General features: G+C 40.6%; 1 protein-coding gene across 1 annotated transcript in view; it reads right to left on the bottom strand.

Moving 5' to 3' along the window:
- DNAH11 (dynein axonemal heavy chain 11) overlaps nucleotides 1–24,870 on the bottom strand; it is a 311,018-nt gene that overhangs the window by 174,836 nt on the left and 111,312 nt on the right. The window contains exons 29-34 of the mRNA XM_036759767.1: nucleotides 24,242–24,391; nucleotides 21,756–21,989; nucleotides 11,969–12,100; nucleotides 5,725–5,885; nucleotides 1,982–2,138; nucleotides 1,743–1,888 (exon numbers count right to left, since the gene is read on the bottom strand). Coding sequence (XP_036615662.1) covers nucleotides 1,743–1,888; nucleotides 1,982–2,138; nucleotides 5,725–5,885; nucleotides 11,969–12,100; nucleotides 21,756–21,989; nucleotides 24,242–24,391 — 980 coding nt within the window. The remainder of the gene's footprint in view (nucleotides 1–1,742; nucleotides 1,889–1,981; nucleotides 2,139–5,724; nucleotides 5,886–11,968; nucleotides 12,101–21,755; nucleotides 21,990–24,241; nucleotides 24,392–24,870) is intronic.

Here is a 24,870-nt window from a genome sequence, read left to right as displayed (position 1 = left end):
TATGAAAAACATGTGGGTACTGGCTGGTCAGTGTCTGGAGGACCTAAAATCCATGCCCTTCCTAAGAAGGTGAAGCGGGTGACTAATTGGAAAGGTTGGGGCAGAGAGTGGAGAAGTCCAAGGAAGGCAAAGTGTCGAGGGGGGCTATTAGGAATTTGGGAAGTCTGAAGGCAGCTGGAAGGGCATTTTGCTTTTGCAAATATATTGTCACAACCAGAAGAGGGATGTTGGAAAGAGAGAAGTCAAATGGAACTAGAGGAGGGAAGAGGAAGGAAAGGAAGGAAAAAAAGGAAAAGAGAGGAATGAGGAGATGGGAAATAGGGCAGGTGTAGAAGGAAGGGGAAGGGGAAAAGAGAAAGAGATAAAAAAAAATGTTCACCTGAACCTTGTCTGTAATCTTAGCCTTAGATAGCTACCTGAAGGCATTAATAATGGTTCTCAAGTGTTTGTTTTAGTCCCATGACTTCTTTACACTCTTAGAAATCATTGAGGAACTCCATGTGTGCACACAACACACGCTCTTGCTTTTGTTTATTTAAGTTATGTCTATCAGTATTCACCATATCAGAAATGAAAACATCTTAGTATTATTATGAAAATAATTTTGGCCACAAATGGTCCAGTTTTATGGAACAAATTGGTTAAGAAAGTATAATACTTTCTGACTTTGGGAGTTCAAAATATTTTAAGTTTTATCAGAAGAGAGCCGCCCAGACAAATGTTCAAGTCTTGGGTTGAGAAGTGAATGGCCCTGGACTTGGGATCAGAAAACCTGGGTTTTAATCTGGATCAGACACTTACCAGCTGTGCAAGATACAACCTCTGCCTCAGTTTCCTCATCTGTAAAGTGGGGATAATAACAATGCCTGGGCTGTTGTGAAGGTTGCACGAGATAATAATTACAAAATACTCATATTAAGCACTGCACAAATGTTAACGATTTTTATTTTTGTCCTGTGATTTCCCCAGGACCTCGCAGCTCGTACGCATCAAAAGGCAAGACCTGAATCCAGGTTTTTGTGACTTTGAGGCTGGCCTTTATCCACACTAATGGAGGTCACCTAAGAAAATCAGGATGGGAAGAGGAGATTAGCCAATAGTACAGGGAGAGGAAGGGTGAATGACAGAGTCTGATACTGCTTGGGGACCCACAGAATCCTGACAGAGCCTGGGAGCAGGCCCCCAGGGAGCAGGGTATGATTTTTGTAGAGAATCTGTGGTAAACTGTGAATGAGAATCCTCCGGGATGAGAAGGTGCCCACAGGGTTTAATCAGCCCCAAGGAGGGCAAATGCAATTAATGCCAAAAATGCAATAAAACAGACTGCTGAAGGCAGGCCAAGGACCACCCTGGCCCTTCAAACACTGGAATAGGTGGAACGCTAAAAGACAAACAGAAGGCAGGGGGCCAAGGGGCATAGCTGGTCTTTGCTATTAAACCGACTCCCTTTGTGGGAGCATAGAATGCCAGAGCTGGAAGGGCCCTTGGAGGTCATCTTATCCAGCAGATGAGATCCTAAAGGAAGCTGAGAGATTGATTTGTTGGAGGTCACACAGGAGGTAAATGAAGACTTGAGACTGAATGGAGGTTCTCTGAGCCCAGCTCTGACATCTCTTCTGGTACCTCTTCAGCAAGGAGAGAGAGGGTAACTTCTGCGTCGCTCTATATCTCTCTTTTTTTGTATTTGGGATATACTGAGGGGAGGGGGGGAGGAAACCACCATGAAGGCGTGACGCACACACCTCTTTCTCTTGTTCCTGATGGCATCGTGTATCATCTTTACTTGTACGGCTACCACTGACAGAACCTCCACCGCGATCCGATTGAATTCATCAAAACACCCCCAGGCTCCCGTCTGGACCAAGCCTTTGTAAATATCGCCTATGGACTGAATGACACAGTCAGAGCCTAGATGTGAAATCTTCCTTAAGTGGGATTTTTTTACACTCATTCCTTCTTAGGAGACACCCCCCCACTTTACCTTATAGTCCATCTGCTCGGAACAGTTGAATACGTAAACCATCATGCCAAGGGCATGTCCCAGGTCCTTGGTTGTCTCAGTCTTGCCTGTGCCAGCTGGACCAGCAGGAGCCCCACTCATAGTGAGATGGAGAGACTGGGTTAAGGTGATGTAACACCTTGAAACAAAAGAAGACAGCACTATTGTTAATAAATAGCCAAGTGCATCAACTTCGAAGACCTGCCAAAACCTTGAACTTGAGCAAGAAGATTCTATCTAGCTCACTTTGCATCTGTTTGCTTGTTGTAAGCTCCTTGAGGGTAGGGGCTCTCTTTTGCTTCTTTTTGTATCCCCAGTGCTTAGAGCACTCCCCAGCACATAGTAGACACTTAATACACATTCATTGATTGATCGATTCTAATCAGGCCAATAGCACAAAAGCAGGGAACCGTTCCATTTTTGGCTGGTGTGACTAGGTAATTATGGTGCCCAAGGCAGCTAATTCAAAAGTTCCCTCAAATCAACTTATGAAAACAATATAAGAAGTAATAAAGACAAATTCAGCTGGGTGACGAGGGAATATATTATGATTACTAGACTTTACATCCTTCAAATTTTTACCCTTTGGAGGAAAAGCCCTGGTAGCCCCACCCTAATCAGCATACTGATGTGATACTGAAATACTGCAGTAATCAATTTTCTTAAAAAAACCAGGAGCTTTAAAAGATGATTGAGAGAAATGAGATGCTTCATTAATTCCACTCTTTCCTAAGAGCTGGGATATTTGGATACAAATATTGTGCTGCTTTGATGCCTGTAGATGCTAGCTCTTACCTCCCAAAGTTCTTATATGATTAATGTGCATATTCATGTTCTGTATATATCTATGTGTACATGTGATCTTCTCCAATATAATGTAAACCTCTCAAATCTCAATGGAGATTCTCATTTTTATCTTTGTATTTCCTGTGCCTGACACATAGTAGACATTTAATAAATGTTTATTCATTCATTGGTTGGTTAACATCACTTGACATATGTTTAAAATGCTCTCACATTCCTAAGAAAAGACTGCTAATTAGCTGGTAATTTTTAAAAGATTATGTTTATAAGGAAAACTCAGACTGACATCTGGGTGATGAAATAAATAGCTAAGAATTTACTTTGCCAAGTTGCTAATCCATTTAGATATTCAAAAATGCAACAAATATATCAAACAGGAGTAAGTTCAGTTAAAATGGAATTTAGGGGGGCAGCTAGGTGGCCCAGTGAGTACAGTACCGTCCCTGGAGTCAGGAGGACCTGAGTTCAAATCTGGCCTCAGACACTTGACACATGTACTAGCTGTGTGACCTTGGGCAAGTCACTTAACCCCAACAGCCTTTGCCAAAAAATGTAAAAAAAAAATGGAATTTAGGACACCAGCTTACATGTGGTCTTGCATTTAATTGAATTGCCATAATGATATTTTTGCAGGGGAAAATAGAAAGGATTTAAGGTATGGGGGACATAGTAAGTCAGGAGAAAGCAGAAGAAAAGAACATAGGACTTAAAGACCCGAAGTTGAATCCTGTCTCTCCTACTTACTACCTTGGAGAAGAGACCTTGGAAGAAGAATTTTATCGTGCCAAGTCTCGGTTTCTGTATCTGTAAAGTGAAGGAATTGGAATAGATGCTATGTCTAAGGTGTCTTCCAGTTCTGGTGCCCTTGGGAGAGCCCTTAATATCTCTAGACCTTGATTTTCTTATCTATAAAACTGGGGTGGTGCCACTAGGGGGCACGAGAGTGCGTAGAGCGCTGCACGTGGAGTCAAGAAGACTGTTCTTCCTAAGGTCAAAGCTGGATGCTGCAGAATCAATACTTTTGAACTGTGGTATTGGAGAAGATTTGTGGGAGTCCTTCGGATAGCAGGGAGATCAAATTAGTCGACACTTAAAGAAATTAATTCAGGTTATTCATTGGAAAGACAAATCCTGAAAGTAAAGCTAAAGTGCTTTGGCCACATGCTGAGAAGGGACTCATCGGAAAAGAGCCTGATGCTGGGAAAGACTAAAAGCAAAAGGAAGAAGGGACGGCAGAGGATGAGATAGAAAGAGTGTCGGGGGAGCAGTGAACATGAGCTTGGACAGACTTTGGAGATAGTGGAGGACAGAAGTCCTGGCATGGCCGTGGGGTCACAACTAACTGACCAACCACAAAATTAGGGGATGAGATCAGAATACGACCTGCAAAATCCTGTCACGTTCTGAGATTGTCATTCTTTGTAGTGCGGATTGCTTGTTGGTGATGAATTATTGGTGATTCGGAGTCAAGAGGAGGAAGAACGAGATCATTTGATTCCTGCCTCTGGGAAGGTGCCCATAGCCATGACCTGGCAAGGCAGGGTGGCTTCTGGGTAAGTCTGGCCAGCATCGGAGCCAGGTGGATGGATTGACCCCACTCCTTTCATGGCTGGATTTCTTCAATTTAAATATTTCCACTTTTAAAGTTTTTACAGTTATTGGGTTTTTCTTTATCGTTTTTCTTCATGTTTCTTTTACCCTAAAGGCATCTCCCCACACTGTTGGTAATTTTTTTTCTAGCGTTACTGTTACCAAATTTCCCTTTTTTCCCTACTGATTTATCTTCCAAGACTTTCCTTTTGTCAGAGCTGAAACTGGACAAGGCAGCTGGGGCTTTTCCCCAGTGTGGGAGATTTATAGGTCACATGCATAGCTCTGCGCTGTCCCCTCCTGGGGCCTATTTCCCCACCTTTTTTTTTAAGAAGCCTAGAAACATCTCACTATCTCAGAGCAGGCCTCTTCTCCAAGAGGTTACACTCTTGAGGGAACTGAGGGGATTAGGACATCAAGCGGTTAATTGTGGGAATTGACTGAACCACACTGACTCCATCTTGTGACTTGATTCTGAGCTAGTTCAGTTCTATTTCTATTCAATTATGAGAATTGGGAGAAAACCTTATTGCATTCAAACCTAGCCCCATGGGGCTGGGAAGCTGGACCATCTCTACCAGCTGCTTAACTAAGGACCTTGCTTATGCTGACCAGAAGCCCAGTCAGATTCAGTGACTGATGCATGCAGTTTTGTCACAATTGCACATTTTAAGCAACCCATGTCTTATCTGAAAACTGCCCCATACTGACCGATCAGTTGTTGTTTCCATGTTCCTTTGACTGTTCACAGACACTTGGGGGGAATGGGACACCATTTCTGAATTCAAGAAATTTCATCTGTTCGGTATCTCCCTCCCAACTTGGAAAGTCCCTAATAGTTCATCCAATTAGAAATCAGATTACCTAAGGCTGTATTGTTTCTTTTTAATTAACTGGCCTGATTGTTTTTATCGTATAAAAGTCTATCTCCCTCTGTATTTGGAGTCTGGGCTTAAGATGAGGAACTCTGGTCCTGTTTTGTTGGGTAATTGGCATGAGTTGCTTAATAAATCGATATGCTTGGAAGATCGAACCTTTCTTTCCTCAGTCATTTCATCTTTCACCCACCACAGTTTTTGGCCAGCCAGCTAGTCATCAGTGGCCGGTCCTTCAGCAATGCAGATTGCTGATCTGGGAAGAGAGTTTTCCCTCCTCTGGAACCACATTCCAGGGAAGCTCCCCTAGGCCCACTCTCAGCAACTATCCCAGGCACAAAATTCACGAGGGACAGCTCAGCCCTCTGCCCCATTCACCATCCAGCCCAAACCACTGTCAAGGGGCTTCCCTCCCATCCCCAGCTCTTCCCCATGATGAAAACATAAAGCTATTACCTGTCGGTTAGAGGAGTAATGACGAGGCGAGGACTGTTCCCCAAGTATTCATAAAAATACTGGAATTGAGCGTCACAGATATTGACAAAGCAATGCTTCTGAGCATCATCCCATTGGTGCCGGAGCTGGGACAGCCACGCAAAAGCCTGGGAACTGGTGACCTAAGGACATGGCACAGGGATTCTGGGGTTACAGGTTGTTGGTGTTGGTATTCTTTAAGAAAAGTGGAACTTCAAAAGTCAGCTTCACTGATAGGCATGTCACATCAAAGACACTCCCTCAGTGAAAAGTTCTTTTGAGTTATTGCAAATTAGAATCACATACAAGGAGATGACAATTGTGGCCTAGTGGCTAGAGAATTGGCCCTGGAGACAGGAAGATCTGCGTTCTAGGCCTGCCTGTGACATGCACTGACTGTGTGACCAAGGACAAGTCATTTAACTTCTCAGTGAAGTAGGCAGTAGAGAATCAATCAATCAATGTGCATTTATTAGGCACTCACTGTACGCTGAGAATACAAAGAAAGGAAAACATGGTCCCTTCCCTCAAGGAGTTCACATCATAATGAAGGACACAATGTGCAAAAACAACTGTTTACATACAAGATATATCAAATATGAATGGTAAGTAATGTCAGAGAGAAGGCAACCAGCATCAAGGGGATCAGGAAAGACCTTTTGATGAAGGTAGGATTACCACTTTATATTGGTAGAGAGAGTTTCCTCAACTGGGAGGTCCCAGTGCTAATGAATTCACACGTCGAAATCTTTTTCCCCTATAAAGAGCTGAGCGTGTGGAAGCCGTTATTTTAATGGCACTTTTAGTTTTAGGACTCATCATCCATTTGTTCAGACAATACCTTCCATCTCCTCTAATGACCCTCAAGGAATCTAACCATGTTGCAAAGCTTTTCTGGGGGATCTGCAGTCAGCTGGGATCAGTTAGGGTTAGGGTTAGTTACAGCCTGGATTAAGAAAGCTGGGAGGTCTAATACTCCTGCGTATTCAAGGTGACAAACTTAGTGGAAAAGATCCATACAACCCAACCCCCTTAGACCTTAAAATGAATCTACTGCTGCCTCGGCTTGGGAGCTTCATTCTTTATTAAAATTGACTAAGATAATTGATTAGAAAGATTTTTTGGCCTTCTCTCTATTTGTAAACAGATAGCTTGGGTCCTGGTGCCTTTCACAAGTTGCTTGATCTCACTCACCAGAGTTATGACCTATTATTATTTGAGAGAATGAAAAAACTATGAGGCCCTTCTAGGCTGGTAAGGGCTCAGAGCTGAGGCCACATTTTAAAATAGGAGAGGAAGAAAACTGCAGGTCATCCACCTGACAATTTCACTGCTCCTCTAAAGGGAGAAGGAGTGTGGCATGGTGGCCAGAGGGCTGGCCTCGAGCTAGGAAGACCTGGCTCCTAGTCCTGCCCCGACATATGCCAGCTTGGTAACATTGGGCATGTGGCTCAATGCATTAGGAGAAGGAGGTTCCTCGTTATAACTTCTCTGTGCCAACGTAATATAGTCTGGAGGTAATACACATAGACAAAAAAATCAAGAGTGTCTCATTCCTGGAAAATAGTAGGTGCTTAATAAATGCTTTTCATTAAATAATTTATTCATTTATGCCATAAAAAAGAGTTCTCCTGCGAAGGAAGCAAGCAGGATCCCGTTATTGTATATGTGAGGTGAGCTAGGGCTTGGGGACTATAATGGCAACCACACTGACATACCCAGGATGCCAGTGCAGGTTTTTTTACATACTTTATTAGGAAAGACAGCTGCTTCAGGGATCAACGATCTTCTTTAATTAAACAGAAAAAATACAGAGAAGAGAAATAAAGACCAACAGACAAGACAGGTCTCTACTGCCTGAATCAAAGCAAAACTGACATATATATGTATGTATACACACACACACACACACACACATGTGTGTGTGTATATGTGTGTGTGTGTATATATATATATATATACATATATACATATATATACATATATATGTGTGTGTATATATATATACATCTTCATGCTTTATACTCACCTCTGTATCAAGAGAGCCTTTACCTCTGAGGAGTCAAGGAGCTCTGAACATACGGACACTCAGAGTCTCAACCAAGGAATCACAACATCTTTCCCGTAAGCGAACCCTCAAAGCAAAACCTCACCTCTCAGAATATATACTCTTTAGGCTCAGTGCCTAATTAGAAATTAACAAAAGATGTGTAAGCCTTCCTACAAGCAAGCAAGCTTCCCTTAATGGGTTCCACATGAGGCCTATTGATGGGCAGGGAAGATCTTATTCCCCATTAACTTTACAGGGATCTAGGGGTCCGGGTTTTTGCAATGGACACTTTCTCCAGTGGTGCAAATAGCCACTAATCCACCCTCTCTCTTCTGGGGTGACTTGTTCACAGTCTACCATGTACTCCTGGCAGAGGGCCAATAACTATACAGGATCTTTCCCCTAGACCTCATGGTGCACACAGGCAGTCCTATGAGTGGGCTGCCTCCTGTTCAGGGCCCACATAAATCATCGTTGGTAATAAATTGCAACTTTTTTGCGGCCCACTATGCTGACTTGCGTTGATGGAGGGAGTTTCTTCACCTGGGAATTCCCTAGAGGCGAAGACAGCCCATATTCCATCATTCACAGCAATAGAACATCCCTGGAGTAGCATTTGTGGTTAAATAGATGGACTTTTGTTTCAGGGAACTTCTTAGAGCTCACTGAAAATGTGGTACCCTCTCACAGAACAAATCCAAACTCTTCTCTTGCTCCTATTAAATCCTGTAAGATGAATAAACTAATCAGCCAGTTTTACAGGCTCCCCATCCACTTGCAAGTCATAATCTGGACACTGGGTCTTCTTCTTCCACTTTCTTTTTCCAGGATGAATTGGTTGGAAGGCAAATCTCTTCTGATTAGACACAGAACTAACTTAGGAGGCTTTGCAGCACTCTGGGGCTCACTGAAATCCTCATGAACCCCTCTCCAAACCGTTAGAGCCTCTGGAGGCCCTTACCATCCACAGGGGACCGCTTTTGGGTTTGGGCTGCACTGGATACTGTCCACACCAGTGGCCAACATGTTTGGAAGTGTTGGTCCCTGTAGGTGGATGCCTTGCTTGATATCAATTATAAGGGGGTTGAACAAAATTGTATCTGCTGTGACATCATTCAAGGACTCTTAGATGATTTTAACATCTGCATGAGATTCATCCTGTTGGAGGAGGGTCCCCCTCAGGGTGGTACTTTGCTCTATTGAATCCAATTTCACAGTCAACCAACAAAAAGCACGATGAGATTACTTATTGTCTGCACATTGGCAGGATGTGGCCTGCTGTAGAATCGCAGTTGGAAAAGCCTGGCTATGGCTCCAGCAGCCCTGGTTGTGGTCTTTCTGCTTATTATCCAAAGCCCAGCCAAATTATGTGCAGACAGGCTTAATATCTGAGGTGTGGCAACAGGATGGTAGCAATTTTTTGCCCACAGCAACTCATGAAGATGGTCTGCTATGGGTAATGGTTGGTGGGCTGCCCCATGGATGGAGAGCCTGTGTGGGGGCCATGATCAGAAAATAGAAATTCCTTGAGGCAGGGGTAAGGAAGGAGCATGAGGTAGGGAATAGGGGGGATGGTATAAGTCCTTAAGGGCTCTAAGATTTAGAATAAACAAAACCTGATGACTTATTGGACAGAGGCAGTATAAGTAAAGAGTCTAGAATGCCCCCAAGGTTGCAAACTAGGTGACTGGAATGATGGTGGTGTCCTCAATAGAAATCAAGAACTCTGGAGGACAGGAAGGTTTCAGAGAAAAAGATTATGAATTTCCTTCTGGACACGTTGAGTTTGAGATATTGGTGGGACAACTGAGGGCAAAGTCATCCAGCGAGCCATTGGAGATATGGAGCTAAAGCTTAGGAGAGAGATGAGCACTGGGGGTGGAGATTTCAGGGTCATCTGTCTCGCAATGGTGGAGGAAGGCACAAGTCTACGAGGTGCCAGAGTAAGGAGATAACAATTCAGATCAAGGTAGTCTCCTTTTAATACAAAACAATGGGCAGGGGAGACTGTACTCAGTGTGTATATCCACTTAGGATAATTTACCTCAACTCAAGCAAAGTTTTCATGGTGTCCCACACTGCATACAAATGAACAAACTGAGAAAGCAGTGATCCCAATTACCCTGCATAGGCCGACACGTAGCTGAGCTGGCTGCAAGGTCAGAGTCGCAGAATAATTACAAATTTTCATCAACAGTCCTGGGGACAGCATTGAGAACATGCTCATTGAGTATTTGGATGCTCCTGAACTAGGGGTAGCTTGCATCTCAAGGTGAGAATTATAACTCACTCTGACGTTCCTGATGTGCAGAAAGAGCCCCAGATAAGAATGAAGCACAACAGGGATATGGTCACATTCGTTCATCTGAGGAAATAAAAGACCTGCAAAGATACCTCGGGAGTCACAGGCTAGACTACAGGAAAGAAGAAAAGGATTCTGAGGTTATAGTGGTCTCATGCTGAAGGAGTACTCAATGTCGTATACTCTCTCCTCATCTTCATTTGGCAGAATTCTCTTTCTTCAAGGCTCAGCTCAAGGGCTACCTCCTCCATGGAGTCTTCCCAATTCTCTCTGGTTGCTATTCCTTCCTTCCTTCCTTCTCAAATCACATTACATTTGGTTATCTGTGTTCATCACATCATAGATTGAGGGTAGGAAGGGGCCTTAGCCATCTAATTAAAGCTGCTCATTATGAGGACACTGAGGCATACAGCAGTGAAAGGACTTGGCTAAGTCCACAGAGCTGGAAGTGGGACCCTTCCTTAGTCCTTTGACTCCAAATCCAGGCAGCTTTTCCACTTCACTATACCCTGATAGACTGTAAGCCCCTAGAAGGCAGGGTTCATTTGTGGGTTTGTCTCCCCAGTGCCTGGCAGAGAGCAAGCACTCAATAAATGCTTGTTGATTGAACAAGACTGAAAAGACAAGCACAACATGGAGGCGTGCACATAGAAGTAATGTCCATAAACTGATCAACTCTTCACATGTTCAAAGTGAAGTCACTCTCTCAGTTCTAACATTTAAGAAGAAAAACAGCAACTTGGAGAGAGAATGGAAAAAAGTCTATCGATCAAATTAAAAGGTTAGCAAAGGTAAACACACTTAGGAAATCAGAATTACTTAGCCAAGAAAAGAACAAACAAGAGACACCTTGCAATGGTTTTTCAATTATATGAATGACTCCTTACTACACAGGCAGCCACGATGGGCTATTTTCAATGCACAATGAAGCCATCCTTGAAGAAATGGGCTATAACCGCTCCAGGAAGATTGAAATGAGCCAAAGAGAAGAGGTTACTGATGTCAGAGTGGTTAATGAGAGGTGGAGTAGCACAATACATTAAGGACTGGCCTTGGAGCCAGAAAGGCTTGGGTTCAAGTCTTGCCTCTGACTCATATTGACCATGTGACTCCAGACAAGTGACTGAACTTCTCAGTGCCTCCAGAGACTCTCTAAGACTAGAATATAGGTGCCAATTTGCTTTAGGGAAAGGTTTCCACCCTGGGAGTTTCCCATTTCCCTGAAATCACAAAAAAGTAAAGGAGTTTGTGGTTAAATACATTTGGCAACCTCTAATTACTTGTAAGTTTGTCCTCAACGTAAGGAAAGCTTCCTAACAATTAGAGCTCCAGAATGGAATGAGCCTCTTCAGAAGTGGTGAGCTCTTCCTCAGTTGATATCTTTAACCAAAGCTAGGTGGCCAATAACTATATTGGAAAAGGGATTATTGATACTATGTTGGACTGAATGGACTTTGAATTTCTTTCCTGGTCTGACATTCTATGATTCTGGGGAAATGGGTACCCTGGAATGCTATAGGTTATAGTTATGGAGGTGCAAGGAGAGCCTGTGACACCACCCCCAGGAGCAAATCAATTGATGAGATGGCGTCTTTGTCCTTTTCTTTTTCTGGCAATTCATGACTAAAGAGAATGGAGGACATTAAAAATGTACTTTGAATAGGAAAAGTCCACAGATGATCACAATTTTGCAAATCCAAATATCAGAGCAAACATGTCAGGGCAGTTAAGATGTTCACACTTATATTCCTGGGAGCTCAGAGGCTGACTCAACATTTGTTGAATCATTATTGAACGATTTTGAAAGGGGACAAGTGTTCTGTGAAATGTACCCAGGACACATCTAGACCCCAAAAGCCCTTGAACATAATTACCTTCTGAGAAACCAGCTTGGCCACAACATCCCGGGCATGGACATCGATGGTACAGATGGTCATGATCTTCTGCCGGTCTCCTGGGGTGAGCTCACCCAGGAGCAGGGCAATCAATGTGTTCAGCTGAGAGACCTCGACAGATTAAAAAGGATTCCGTTCAATACACCCATTTGACCTGCTCCATCTGCCCTGTCTCTCTGACAGATGATTTATGCACCCCAACTAACTATGGAAAAAGACTTAAGATGACAAAACAGAAAAGAATGAAGGTGAAATGAGAAGAAAGAAAGGATGATGCTCAACTTAAGCTGAGTAACCCTGTTAGAAAAAAGTTAATAATAGGAATTACATAGGAATGTGGCATTCCTATGATACCCTAAGGTTTGTAACTTGCTTTACTTACATTTCCTGCCTGATCTTTACAGTAATCCTGTGGGAGTGGTGCTGTTACCACTGCCACGTTATACGTGAGGAAGCAGTCTCAGAGATGTAGCACATCTCGTCCGAAGTTAAAAAAGTGTTGGACACAGGAATCAAACTCAACCTTCCTGTAAATATATTTAGCCTTCCTTCTTCCATGCCGAAGGAAGCATTCATTCTATAGTACTTATTTATTTTTTTATTACCTTTTGAGTTCTGAGCTATCTCCCTCCCTCCCTCTCAACCCCACATTAGAGAGGACCAACATTCAATATAGATATATAGGTGGAATTGTACAACACATACTTCCATATATCAGTTTTCTCTCTCTGGAGGGGGATAGCATCTTGCTTCATAGGTCCTTCGTAGTTGATTTGAATATTCATATAACTCAGAATAGTTTAGTCATTCACAGTTACTCTTTGAACAATACTGTATACAACATTCTCTTGGTTCTGCTCATTTCACTCCTCATTATTTCATCCAAGTCTTCCCATGTTTTCCTAAAATTAACCTGCTTCTCATTTCTTACAGGGACATTCCATCACAATCATTTAATTCCAGTTCTTTGCCACCATAAAGAGAGCTGCTATAAATAGTTTAGAATATCTAGGTTCTTTTCCTTTTTCCCTGATCACCTTGGGAAACAGACCTAACAGTGTATTGCTGGGTTAAAGGGTATAAACACTTTTACAACTTTTTGGGCATAATTCCAAATTGCTCTCCAAAATGGTTGGATCAAGTCACAATTCTACCAATAGGGTATTAGTGTCCCAATTTTCCCACATTCCCTCCAACATTTGTCATTTTTCTTTTCTATCATTTTAACCAATTTGATAGGAGTGAGATGGTACCTCAAAGTTGTTTTAATTTGCATTTCTCTAACCAATAATGATTTAGAACATTTTTTCATATGACTATATATAGCTTTTATTTCTTCCTCCAAAAGTTATCTCTTCATATCCTTTGGCCATTTATCAATTGGGGAAAGACTCTTTCTTATAAATTTGACATAATTCTCTATGTATTTGAAATATGAGGTCTTTATTCAAGGAATTATTTATAAAAAGGTTTTCCCAATGTCCTGCTTTCCTTCTAATCTTGGCTACATCAGTTTTGTTTGTACAACATGTTTTAAATTTAACATATTCAAAACTACCTGTTTTATATCCCATAATGCTCTATCTCTTGTGTATTTATAAATTCATCTCTCATCCATAGATCTGACAGGTAATATGTTCCATGATCTGCTAATTTACTTATGATATTGCCCTTTATGTCTAGGTCATATATGCATTTTGACCTTATCTTGGTAAACAGTTTAAGATACAGGTCTATACCTAGTTCCTGCCAGACTGCTTTCCAGTTTTTCCAGCAATTTTTATCAAATAATGAATTCTTATCCCCAAAACTTAGATCTTTACATTTATCAAACATAAGGTTATTATCAGTTGCTGTGTATTGCATACCTACTCTATTCTACTGATCCACCATTCTATTTCTTAGCTAGTAGCAGATAGTTTTGATAACTATCACCTTATAACACAGTTTTAGATCACTGCTAGACATCCTTCCTCTACATTTTTCATTAATTCCTTTGATATTCTTGGCCTTTTGTTCTTCCGAATGAATTTTATCATTTTTCCTTGCTCAATAAATTAATTTTTGGTAGATTAATTGGGATGGCACTGAATGAGTAGATTAGTTTAGATAGAATTGTCATTTTTATTATATTGGCTTGGCTTACCCATGAATAATTAATAATTAATATTTCTCCAATTATTTAAATCTGACTTTATATGCTTTATAATTATGTTCATATAGTTCCTGAGTTTGTCTTAGCAGGTATATTCTCAGGTATTCTACATGGTCTATGATTATTTTAAGTAAAATGTCTCTTACTATCTCTTCTAGTAGGGCTTTGTTGTTGATTTATAGAAATGCTGATGATTTGTGTGGGACTATGGTACTTTATTAATAGAATATAAGAATAATTGATTCAGTTAAAAATAAAAATGATGATTATTGGGAAAATCTGAATGATGTGGATCACACAAGATTTAGCAGCTTCCACATTAAAGGAGGAGAAGACTTGGAATATAATATTTCAGAAGGCAAAGGAGCTAGGATTACAACCAAGAATAACCTACCCAGCAGAACTGAATGTAATTCTTAAGGGAAAAAAATAGATATTTAATGAAATAGAGGACTTTCAAGCATTCCTGATGAAAAGAGCACAGCTGATTAGAAAATCTGGTGTTCAAACACAAAACTCAAGAGAAGCATAAAAAGGTAAACATGAAAGAGAAATCATAAGGGACTAAATATGGTTAAACTGTTTACATTCCTATATGGGAAGATGATACTCTTAACTCCCAAGAACCTTATCATTTTAAGGGCAGTTAGAAGAAGTATGCATAAACAGAGGGCATGGGTATAAGTTGAATATTATGGGATGATTTTTTAAAAATTGAGGGGAGAGAAAGAGGAATGCACTGGGAGAAGGGGGGAAAGGAGAGGAAGAAAGGGGGAAATTATGTCACATAAAAGAGGTGTGCAAGGAAGAGCTTTTACAGTGGAAGGAAAAAGTGAGGGTGGTGTCAGATAATGCTTTAACCTCACTTTCTTGGAATTATAACATATGCACTCAGCTGGGTATCGAAATATTTCTCACCCAACAGGGAAGTGGGAAAGGGAAAGGGATAAAACAAAGGGATTGTAATAGAAGAGACGGAAGATTAAGGAAGAAGCAAAACAGACTAAACAGGGTAAAAAAGAGGGAGAGAAGGATAAACAGGATAAATAGCATGGAGGGGAAGACACAGTTAGAATCATAACTGTGAATGTAAATGGGATAAACTCACCAATAAAACAGATGTGAATAGCAGAATGGATTAGAAGCCAGAATCCAACAATATGTTGTTTATAGGAAACACACTTAATACAGAGGGACACACACACACACACACACACACACACACACAGTTAAAATAAGGGACTAGAGCAAAATCTATTATATTTCAACTCAAGTGAAAAAGGAAAGGATAAGCCATCGTGATCTCGAACAAAGTAAAAACAAAATAGACCTAACAAAAAGGATAATAAAGGAAACAACATTTTGTTGTTTTTTTGTTTTGTTTTTTAGCAGGGCAATTGGGGTTAAGTGACTTGCCCAAGGTCACACAGCTAATACAAGTGTCAAGTGTCTGAGGCTGCATTTGAACTCATGTCCTCCTGACTCCAGGGCTGGTGCTCTACTCAATGCACTGCATAGCTGCCCCATGGAAACAACATTTTACTACAAGGTACCACAGGCAGCAAAGTAATATCAATACTGAACATATATATATACCAAATGACATAGCATCTGAATTCTTAAAGGAAAGGTTTAAATGAGTTACAGGAGGAAATAAATAGTAAAACTATACTAGTCAGGGACCTCAACTTTCTCCATTCAGAACAGAAAAATCCAACCACAAAATAAATAAGAAAGAAGTTAAAGAGATGAATGGAATCTTAGAAAAGTTAGATACACTAGACCTCTGGAGAAAATTGAGTGGGAATAGAAAGGAGAATACCCTTTTCTCAGAACAAAAATTGACCATGTATTAAACTCAAAGATAAATGCAGAAAAGCTGAAATATTAAAAACATCATTTTCAAACCATAATGCGACAAAATTGATTAAATTCAATAAAAGGCTATAAAGGAATAGATTAAAAATTAATTGGAAGCCACATATTTATTTTATATCTTGCAACTTGGGTAAAGCTGTTAATTAGTTCAATTAGCTTTTTAGTTTGTTCTCTAGGGTTCTCTAAGTATACCATCATATTGGCTGCAAACAGTGATGGTTTGTTTCCTCATAAGCTATGCTAGTTCTTTAAAAATAAACCCATATAAATCAACAACATTTCTTTATACTATCAACAAAACCCAGCAGCAAGAGATAGAGAAATTCTATTTAAAATAACTGCAGACAATATAAAATACCTGGGAGTCTATCTGCCAAGACAAACTTAGGAACTGTATGAATGCAATTATAAAACACTTTTCACACAAATACTGATCTAAAGAATTGTAGAAATATTAATTGCTCATGGGTAGGCTGAGCCAATATAATAAAAATGACACTTCTACTTACATTAATTTATTTGTTCGGTGTCATACCAATCAAACTATTAAAAATATTTTGTAGAGCTAGAAGAAAAGGATAACAATATTTATCAGGAAGAACAAAAAATCAAGAATATCAGGTGAATCCATTTTTAAAATGTGAAGTAAGGCAGCCTAGCAGCACCAAATCTCAAACTAAATTACAAAGTTGTAAGCATTAAAAATAATGATACTGGCTAAGAAATAGAGTGGTGGATCAGTGGAGTAGATTAGGCATACCACACATAGTAGTAAATGACCATAGTAATCTAGTCATAGTTAAACCCAAAGATCAAAGCATTGGGGGTAAAAATTCACCATTTGACAAAATTGCCAGGAAAAATGGAAAGCAATTTGGTAGACACTAGGTAAAGACCAGTGTCTCACATTATATAGCGAGATAAGGTCAAAATGGGCACATGATTTAGACATAATGAGTGATATAAACAAATTAGGGGAATATGGAAAATTTTACTTGTCACATCTATGGATAAGGGAAGGAAGTAATTTAGGAGCAGAGATAGGGAGAATTATGGGATGTAAAACTGATAATTTTGATTACATTAATTTTTTTTGCATAAACAAAACTAATGCAGCCAAGATTAGAAGGAAAGCAGGAAACTAGGGGAAAAGTTTACAAGTTTCTCTATAAAGGCCTCATTTCTCAAAGATGTAAGGAACTAAGTCAAATTTATATAAGGCATTCCCAAATGATAAATGGCAAAGATATGAACAGGAAGTTTTCAGAAGAAGAAATCAAAGCTTCCTATGGTTATGTCAAAAAATGCTCTACATCATTACTAATTAGAGAAATGCTAATTAAAACAATTCTTAGGTTGGACCACTTTACACCTATCAGATTGGCTAACATGACTGAAAAGAAAAATGACAAATGTTGGAGGAGATGTGGAAAACTTGGGACACGAATGCATTGTTGATGGAATTGTGAACTGATCCAACCATTCTGGAGAACAATTTGGAACTATGCCTCAAGGGCTATAAAATCTACCCAGAAATACGACTACTAGACCTGTATCATAAAGATATCAAAACAAAAGGAAATGGACCTTTATGTAAAAAACATTTATACTAGCTCTTTTTTGTGGGGGAAAAGAATTGGAAATTGAGGGGATGCCTATCAATTGGGGAATGGCTGAACAGGTTGTGATATATATGTAATGGAAAACTATCGTACTCTAAGAAATGAACAGGATAATGTCAGAATAACCTGGGAAGACTTATATGAATAGATGCATAGTGAAATGAGCAAAAACAGGAGAACATTATACAAAGTAACAGCAATACTGTATGATGAACAACTGTGAATGACTTAGTTGTTCCTAGCAATACAGTAACCCAATCCAAGGCATTTCCAAAGGACTTATGATGAAAATTGCTATCTACTCCCCAGAGAAAGAATTGACGGTGTCTGAGTGAAGATTGAAACATAGTTTTCTCACTTGCTTTATTTTTCTTCCTTTTTTGCAACATGGTTAATATGGAAATATATTTTATATGATTTCATATGTATAATTGATAATATATTTCTTGCCTTCTCAATGTGTGTGGGAGGAGCAGGAGGGAGGGTGAAAATTTGGATTTTAAAATGAAAAAATTTAATGTTAAAAATAAATAAATAATAAATTTACTTTTAGAAAAATGTTAAGTGTATTATCTCTTCCTAAGGGAAGAGCTAGGGACCAAAGCTGCCAGACCTCTTGCTTCCAAGTAGATAATAGGACTATTACATGGTAGAGACCAAAGGTGGACACAACCTAAAAGAAGATGGTACAATGGCTTCTCTTTTGTCACACTCTACTTATGTTTTCACATGGAATTTGTGAAATTTGAATGTATATCTCAGGAATGTGGTTGACCAAAGGCAATACGGCACAGTGGAGAGCACCCTGGATTTGAAACCATGAGATCACAGATCTAGAGCCTGAAAAGACCTTAGAGGCCACCTAGTCCTCCTCTCTCATTTTGCAGATAAGGAAATGGAGACTCATGGAATTTAAGTGAATTTCCCGTGGTCACTGTGGTGGGTGTCAGAGGCAGGATTGGAACCCAGTTTACTACCTCTGGGTTAGAGTCCTATTGTTCTTGTTTGCTTGTTTCTAAGTTGTGTCCAACTCTTCATGATCCCATTCGGGGTTTTCTTGGCAAAGATACTGGAGTAGGGTTTGCTTTTTCCTTCTCTAGCTTGTTTTACAGATGAGGAAACTGAGGCAAATATAGTGAAGTGACTTGCCCAGGATCACACAGCTAGGAAGTGTCTGAGGCCAGATTTGAACTCAGGAAGATGAGTCTTCCTAACTCCTGGATCAGCACCATGCCACCTAGCTGCCTCAGGTTAGAGACCTAGCATTGCTATTTGCTTATCTGTATGATTTTGGAAATCATTTCATCCTTTGGGGCTCAGCTCTTAAATCTCAACTCTGAGATCCTATGGTGTGCAAATTGGTAGAAAACCACAAGCCAATTCCTGGCCACTGTCTCATTTCTAAAACATTTAGCTCTTGAGATGGATCTCAATGCAGTTGTGGAAACCTGGCAGTTTACTCTATCAGAAAGACCACAGGCTCTGATGGTTTTTGATAGATTCAACTTATCATTTTAAGGAAAGCTCCATTTATTCCTATGTTTTCTAGTGTTTTTAATAGGAATGAGTATAGTATTTTGTTTAAAGGCTTTTTCTGCATCTTTTTTTATGAGCTAAAAGTTTATTAGAAAATAAAAACCCCAACACACTCCCAGCATAAGTAAGAATAATGCTAGTTAGAAAATCCCTCTAGCAGATGTTTGCTTTTCAGATCTAACAGCAGGTAACATCCACTTTCCAGAGCTCCACTGAAAGAAGCCTCAAGCTGTGGGCACCCACCTTCCTGGCACACAGTGTAAGGTAGGGCAGGCAACACTGATCTCCGCTGTGGCAGAGACATTACTGACCTTGCCAGAGGAGAAGGAGTCACTCAGAGAGGTGGATGGGGATCATTCTATTAAGGGCTGAAATAGTTGGTAACTGAGAGATACCCAGGAGCTCTGGAAGAGCCTCCCTCCACCTGATTCCCTATGTCCAATGAAAGGGGGAATGCTTTTTAAGCCGACTGCTTCAGATATTCAGAGAAGAAGGGAGAAACAAACCTCCAACCCAAGGCCACTTAGGGAAGCTGGAGCAAGCCACTGGAAAGAGCTTAGAAAGAGGGTCTTTTGTCTTCCTTTAAACCAGGAAGATCGCTGAGCTCCTGGCCTCATCTTCCTTAGGGCCTTCTCTGTTCAGAACCCTTTCATGCTTCCCTCCTTTGCCTACTGAGTCAAGTTCAAGCTCCTTAATTTGATACTTCAGACCCTCCACCATCTGAAGCCACCCTACCTTTCCAGTCTAATCTCATATTACTTCCTTTGACATACTCCAGATTTCAGCCAAGGTGAATGTCTTACTGCACCTGATAGAAACCCATGTTTTCCCACCTTGGAATCTTTGTACATGCTGCATTGTTACCTGGGCCAGCAACACTCCTCTCTCTCCCTGCACACATCTGATGCATTCTACCCTTTTTATAGTCCAACTACATCATCCTCCAGGGCAGTCTTCCTGAATCTTCCTTAGACACTGACATCCCTCCCCCAGCTAGAGCCATTCCCTGCCCCTTCCCATAAACTTTTCTAATGCTATTTTGTAATAGAGTTATCCATGTATGTCATAAGCCCCTACACGGTCGACTCCATGGATGGGGACTGAATTTACTCTCCATGTCTTACCTCTAGAATTTAGCACACAGCTGAGGGTTCAGTAGGCCCTTGATAAAAGTTCCTTAAATTGAACGCAATTTTATTTTTCAAAGCAGTCTACAGTTTATTAATAATGAAATAGCAAAATTCCATCTGGCTACACATATGAAAGAGAAAGGTGGCCTTGGAGCCATGAGAACCCAGATTCAAATCCTGCCTCAGACACACACTGGCTAGTTGGTGATGTTGGGTGGGTCACTTCCCTGAGACTCAATTTCCTTCTTAGTCCTCATTGCCCACCACACTGGTAGAACGCCCTGGTGAAATCGTGTAGGGTAAGGGCTTCAGAAATTGGAACGCATCATGAGAACGTCAGTAACTCATAGTGAGAGGCAGAATGGATCCTGAGCCAGCCTAAGAGCCTGGAAGACCTGGGGGATGATCCTGCCCTGGATTCTGGAGCTCTGAGAAAATCACTTCATCTCTAGGTGCAAATCTCTAAGAGCAGAGACTACAAAGTAACTCCCAGTTTGCATTGGCAGAGGAAGCTTCCCCATTAGAAATGTCCAATGAAATTATAGGTGTAGTTAAAAATAATAATATAGTTCTGTGTTGTGTAATAATACAATTATTATATATAATGATATAATTATTATTACTATCAGGCAGCTAGAAGGTTCAGTGGATAGCGCAGTGGACCCTCAGATAGGAAGACCTAAGTTCAAATCTTGCCTCAGACACTTACTAGCTGAGTGACCCTGGACAAGTCACTTAACCTCTGTTTGTCTCAGTTTCCTCATCTATAAAACTGATATAATAATAAGCACTTACTTCTCAGGGTTGGTTGTAAAGATCAAATGAAATAATATTTGTAAAGCATTTTGTTAAACCTTAAACCACTAAATAAAGCTAGTTGTTATTAAAAGAGTTCCTATGTTATGACCTCTATCTTTACAGGATTTATCATCTGCATTTATATTTGTACATGCTGACTCTTTTGATGGAATGTAAGCTACTTGAGAGCAGAAACTACTTCGTTTTCATTTCTGTAGCCCCAGCACCCAGTAGGTCCATGGCACACAGTAGGTATGTAATAAATGCCAATGGGTTGATTAACTGGCAGAGTTTCCCCCAAGGTCCCTCCTGACCTACAATTTTATGACAATGAAATACAACAATATTTAAAGGAGCTGTGATTTTCTTAGCATTGACATTCCCTTTACTGTCACAGATTGCAAGCCATCCATGATGCAGTAGATGGTCCCTGAGTCTTAAAATGGAATGAAAATGCACCTCCCTTCAGCTTGTTTGGTGTTGAGCCTCTTGGCTGGTCCTTGGGTGGCAGACATTTACCTGGTAGAGTCTTTCCACCTTGGCACTGCTTTCCTGAGCTTCCTTCCCATTGGATTAGACTTTGAGACCCCCAGGTTCCAACTAGACAATCAAGAGTTGGAATTAGGTGTGGGGATTCTGGGTCATACCTGTTTTTTATTGTAATCCTTTAAGGCTGTTTCGTATCCTTCTTCTAGTCTGCTAAAGGCTATCCCCACATCGGCGGTCCACCAAATCTGCGAGCTGGTCAGTGCCACTTGGGCTGGGAAATCCAAAATCCACTGCTCCCTGGGCTTCTCTTCAAAGGCAGCCGTAGCATCTGCGATGGAACCGCGCACTGTTTCCTGCATGGCTTCTTCAAGTCCCTGGAGCCATGTTTCCACCTTTTGAAAACAGAAACATTATATTACTGACTTAATGCTCTTAGTTCAAGAGTACCAGCACTAGCATGTTCTGCAGATGCAGTAAGACAGTATCCCTACCTAGGAAATTGTAATACTTATTACTGAAAGCCAGTTAACTATTTCACAGTGTGGTACACTAAATGTGGAGTAAAGAGGAACCTGGGATCCTACCCTGGCTCTGAGCCTATCCAGTTGGGCCTCTTCTCTTCTCTCTCTATATTCTCGCCCTGGGTACTCAGATCTACTCCCAGGGCATCAATTATCAACTCAATGCTGATGTTTCCCAGAGTTATAGCTCTACTCACAACGTTTCCCCAGAGCTGTAACCCTGGATTTCCCCCTGCTTGCTGCATATCTCCACCTGTGCATTCCTCTTGTCCCTCAAAGTCCTCAAGCTCAGAAATGAACTCCCCCTAAAAATCCCCCTCCCCTAACCTCCTTATTTCTGCTTATGTCAGTACTATCATCCCAGTCACCTAAACCCTCTACCTGATAGACTTTTGCTGTTCCCTCACCCTCAAATACGATCATTTGTCAACTCCTGTTGATGCTACCTCATTAATGTTTCTTGCATCTCCCCTCCTTTCTATTCATGCTACAATCAGCCTAACTTGGGCTCTCACTTCTTTTTTTAAATATATTTTTATTTATTTCATTAACTATTTCCTAATTAACATTCATTAAAAATTTTTAATTTAAATTTTTAGAAATTTAGTTTTAAATTCTGTCCCCCCCCCAACCACCCCTGCTCCTAGGGAAGGCAAACAATTTGATACTGATTATCCTCACCTCTTCCCCAAGTTATGGTAACCTTGTAATTCCTGGTCATCCTGCCTCCTGTTTATCTTTTCCTCTAATTCATTCTCAAAACTACTCCCCCAGCTATCTTCCCATTGTATTGTTCTTATGAAATCATTCCTCTGATTAAAAACTTGTAGATGCTCCATATCACCTACCAAATAAAATACAATATTCTGATCATGCCATTCAACTGGAACCAACTACCGTTCCAGCCCTGTCTGACATTGATCCTTGGAACTTCTTTTCTGCCTATATTTATTTACTGTCTATGCCCTAGACCCATTCTGCCCTTGCCGTTTCTTCATGCTTCCAATGATGCCAGTATATACTCCTCTCTATCCCAGTCTGTTGTGGTTTCTCCCTTCCCTTTTTGCTCCAAGCCATTTTCTCAGCTAAGAAGTGATTTTTAAAAAAGTACTGGTCTGACCATATCAGCCCTCCCCCTATTCAGTAAATTCCAATGGCTCCCTACTATTCATAGAATCACATAGAAACCCTCTTCAGTTTCTGAAGCCCTTCATGACCTAGACCCTTCCTACTTTTTTATTCTTCTTATACTTTCCTTCTCTTTACATACTCTGTGATCAAGCCATATGGGCCCATTCTCACACACAGCATTCCATTACCTTTCTCTGTGTCCTGCATCAATATTCTTCCCTCCTCAACATCCCTCTTAGAATTTCTGACTCCTTTCAAGACTCAGTTCAATCACCAGATTCTGCAAAAGGCCTTTTAATCTTTCTTGTATCATGATTATATCTATGTCTCCCTCCAAACACATTCCCATTATATGGTAAGCTCCTTGAGGACAAGTACTCATGTATTATGGCAAAAAGTCTCATAACCAAATGCAGAAAAGTAGAAACAATAAATGTACTTTTCAGAATATAATGCAAAATAAAATTACATTCAATAAAAGGCCATGGTAAGATAGATTAAAAATTAATCAGAAACTAAATGATCTGATACTAAAAAAATGAGTAGTTCAAAGAATAAATTATAGAAATGATCAATAATTTCTGAAAATTCTGATACATTCAGGCTTTGTAAACATTGAAAAAAGATTTAACTTCTCAGGGCTCCAGGCAACCCTCTGTAAGGTGTAGAGAAAGTATCAACGGGTATTAGCAGAGACTGTTTCCTCACTTGGGAGTTCCCTATGTGAATGAATTCACAAGTCTAGTCCCTACTATCTTTCCATAAAACAACAACAAACAAAAATCAGAGGATAAATAAGTTCAGGTGAATAGAGGTGAATAAATTAAAATCACACATACACAGGTGGGAAGTAGTAGAACTTAACTTTGAACCCAGACCCTGTGATTCACAACCTTTCTCCCTTTCCACTGCCACAGTAGCACTTTTTCTTTCAGTCTCTGAGAAGCTGGAGGCAGCATTCCCTCTAGAACAACTCCTGAATCTTTGCTTACGTGGCCTATGCATTCACATCCAGTATGGAAGGGGACATGCTCCCTCTCCTTGCTGTACATCCCAATGGCTCTGCTGGCTGCTGGCCAGTGGCTATCTTCAAATTGTAGATCTGCGATACTGTCAAAGAGTTTGGTCAAGTGTCTTGTGACCTGGAACAAAGCAAGGAGACAGAAGGCATTTTTTTTTACTAAAGATTCTAGTATTCCAGAATAATAGGGGAAGGGGGGAGAGGGAGGTAATACCATTTTTCTTAAAAAGATTTCTTTAAAAACCCAGTCATTATGATGCCTCAGAAAGAGAACAGAATTTGGAGTCAGAGAATCTGGGTTCAAATCCTGCTTTGTTGGTATGACCATGGACAAGTTACATTCTATCTCTTGTGGCCTGAGTTGCCTTATCTGTAAAATGAGGAGGCTGAGACCTTAGAGGCCATTGAGAGCCTTCTAGCTTCTAAATCTATAATCCTAATATCTACCACTATGTCGCAGGTATAAGCAAGCCCCTGGAGGGGAAGGACTATGACATTTTTATTTTGGGGCCTCCAGTCTCCAGGCTCACCTCACTTACTCCAACACATCTTCCACACAGCTGCCAAAAGTGTTCTCTGAAAATTCTGGCCTGACCATGT

Source organism: Trichosurus vulpecula, chromosome 5, assembly GCF_011100635.1.
Source record: "Trichosurus vulpecula isolate mTriVul1 chromosome 5, mTriVul1.pri, whole genome shotgun sequence".
Lineage (NCBI taxonomy): Eukaryota > Metazoa > Chordata > Mammalia > Diprotodontia > Phalangeridae > Trichosurus > Trichosurus vulpecula.
The sequence above is the reverse complement of the archived record's forward strand: the minus strand, read 5'-3'. Positions and strand labels throughout refer to the sequence as shown.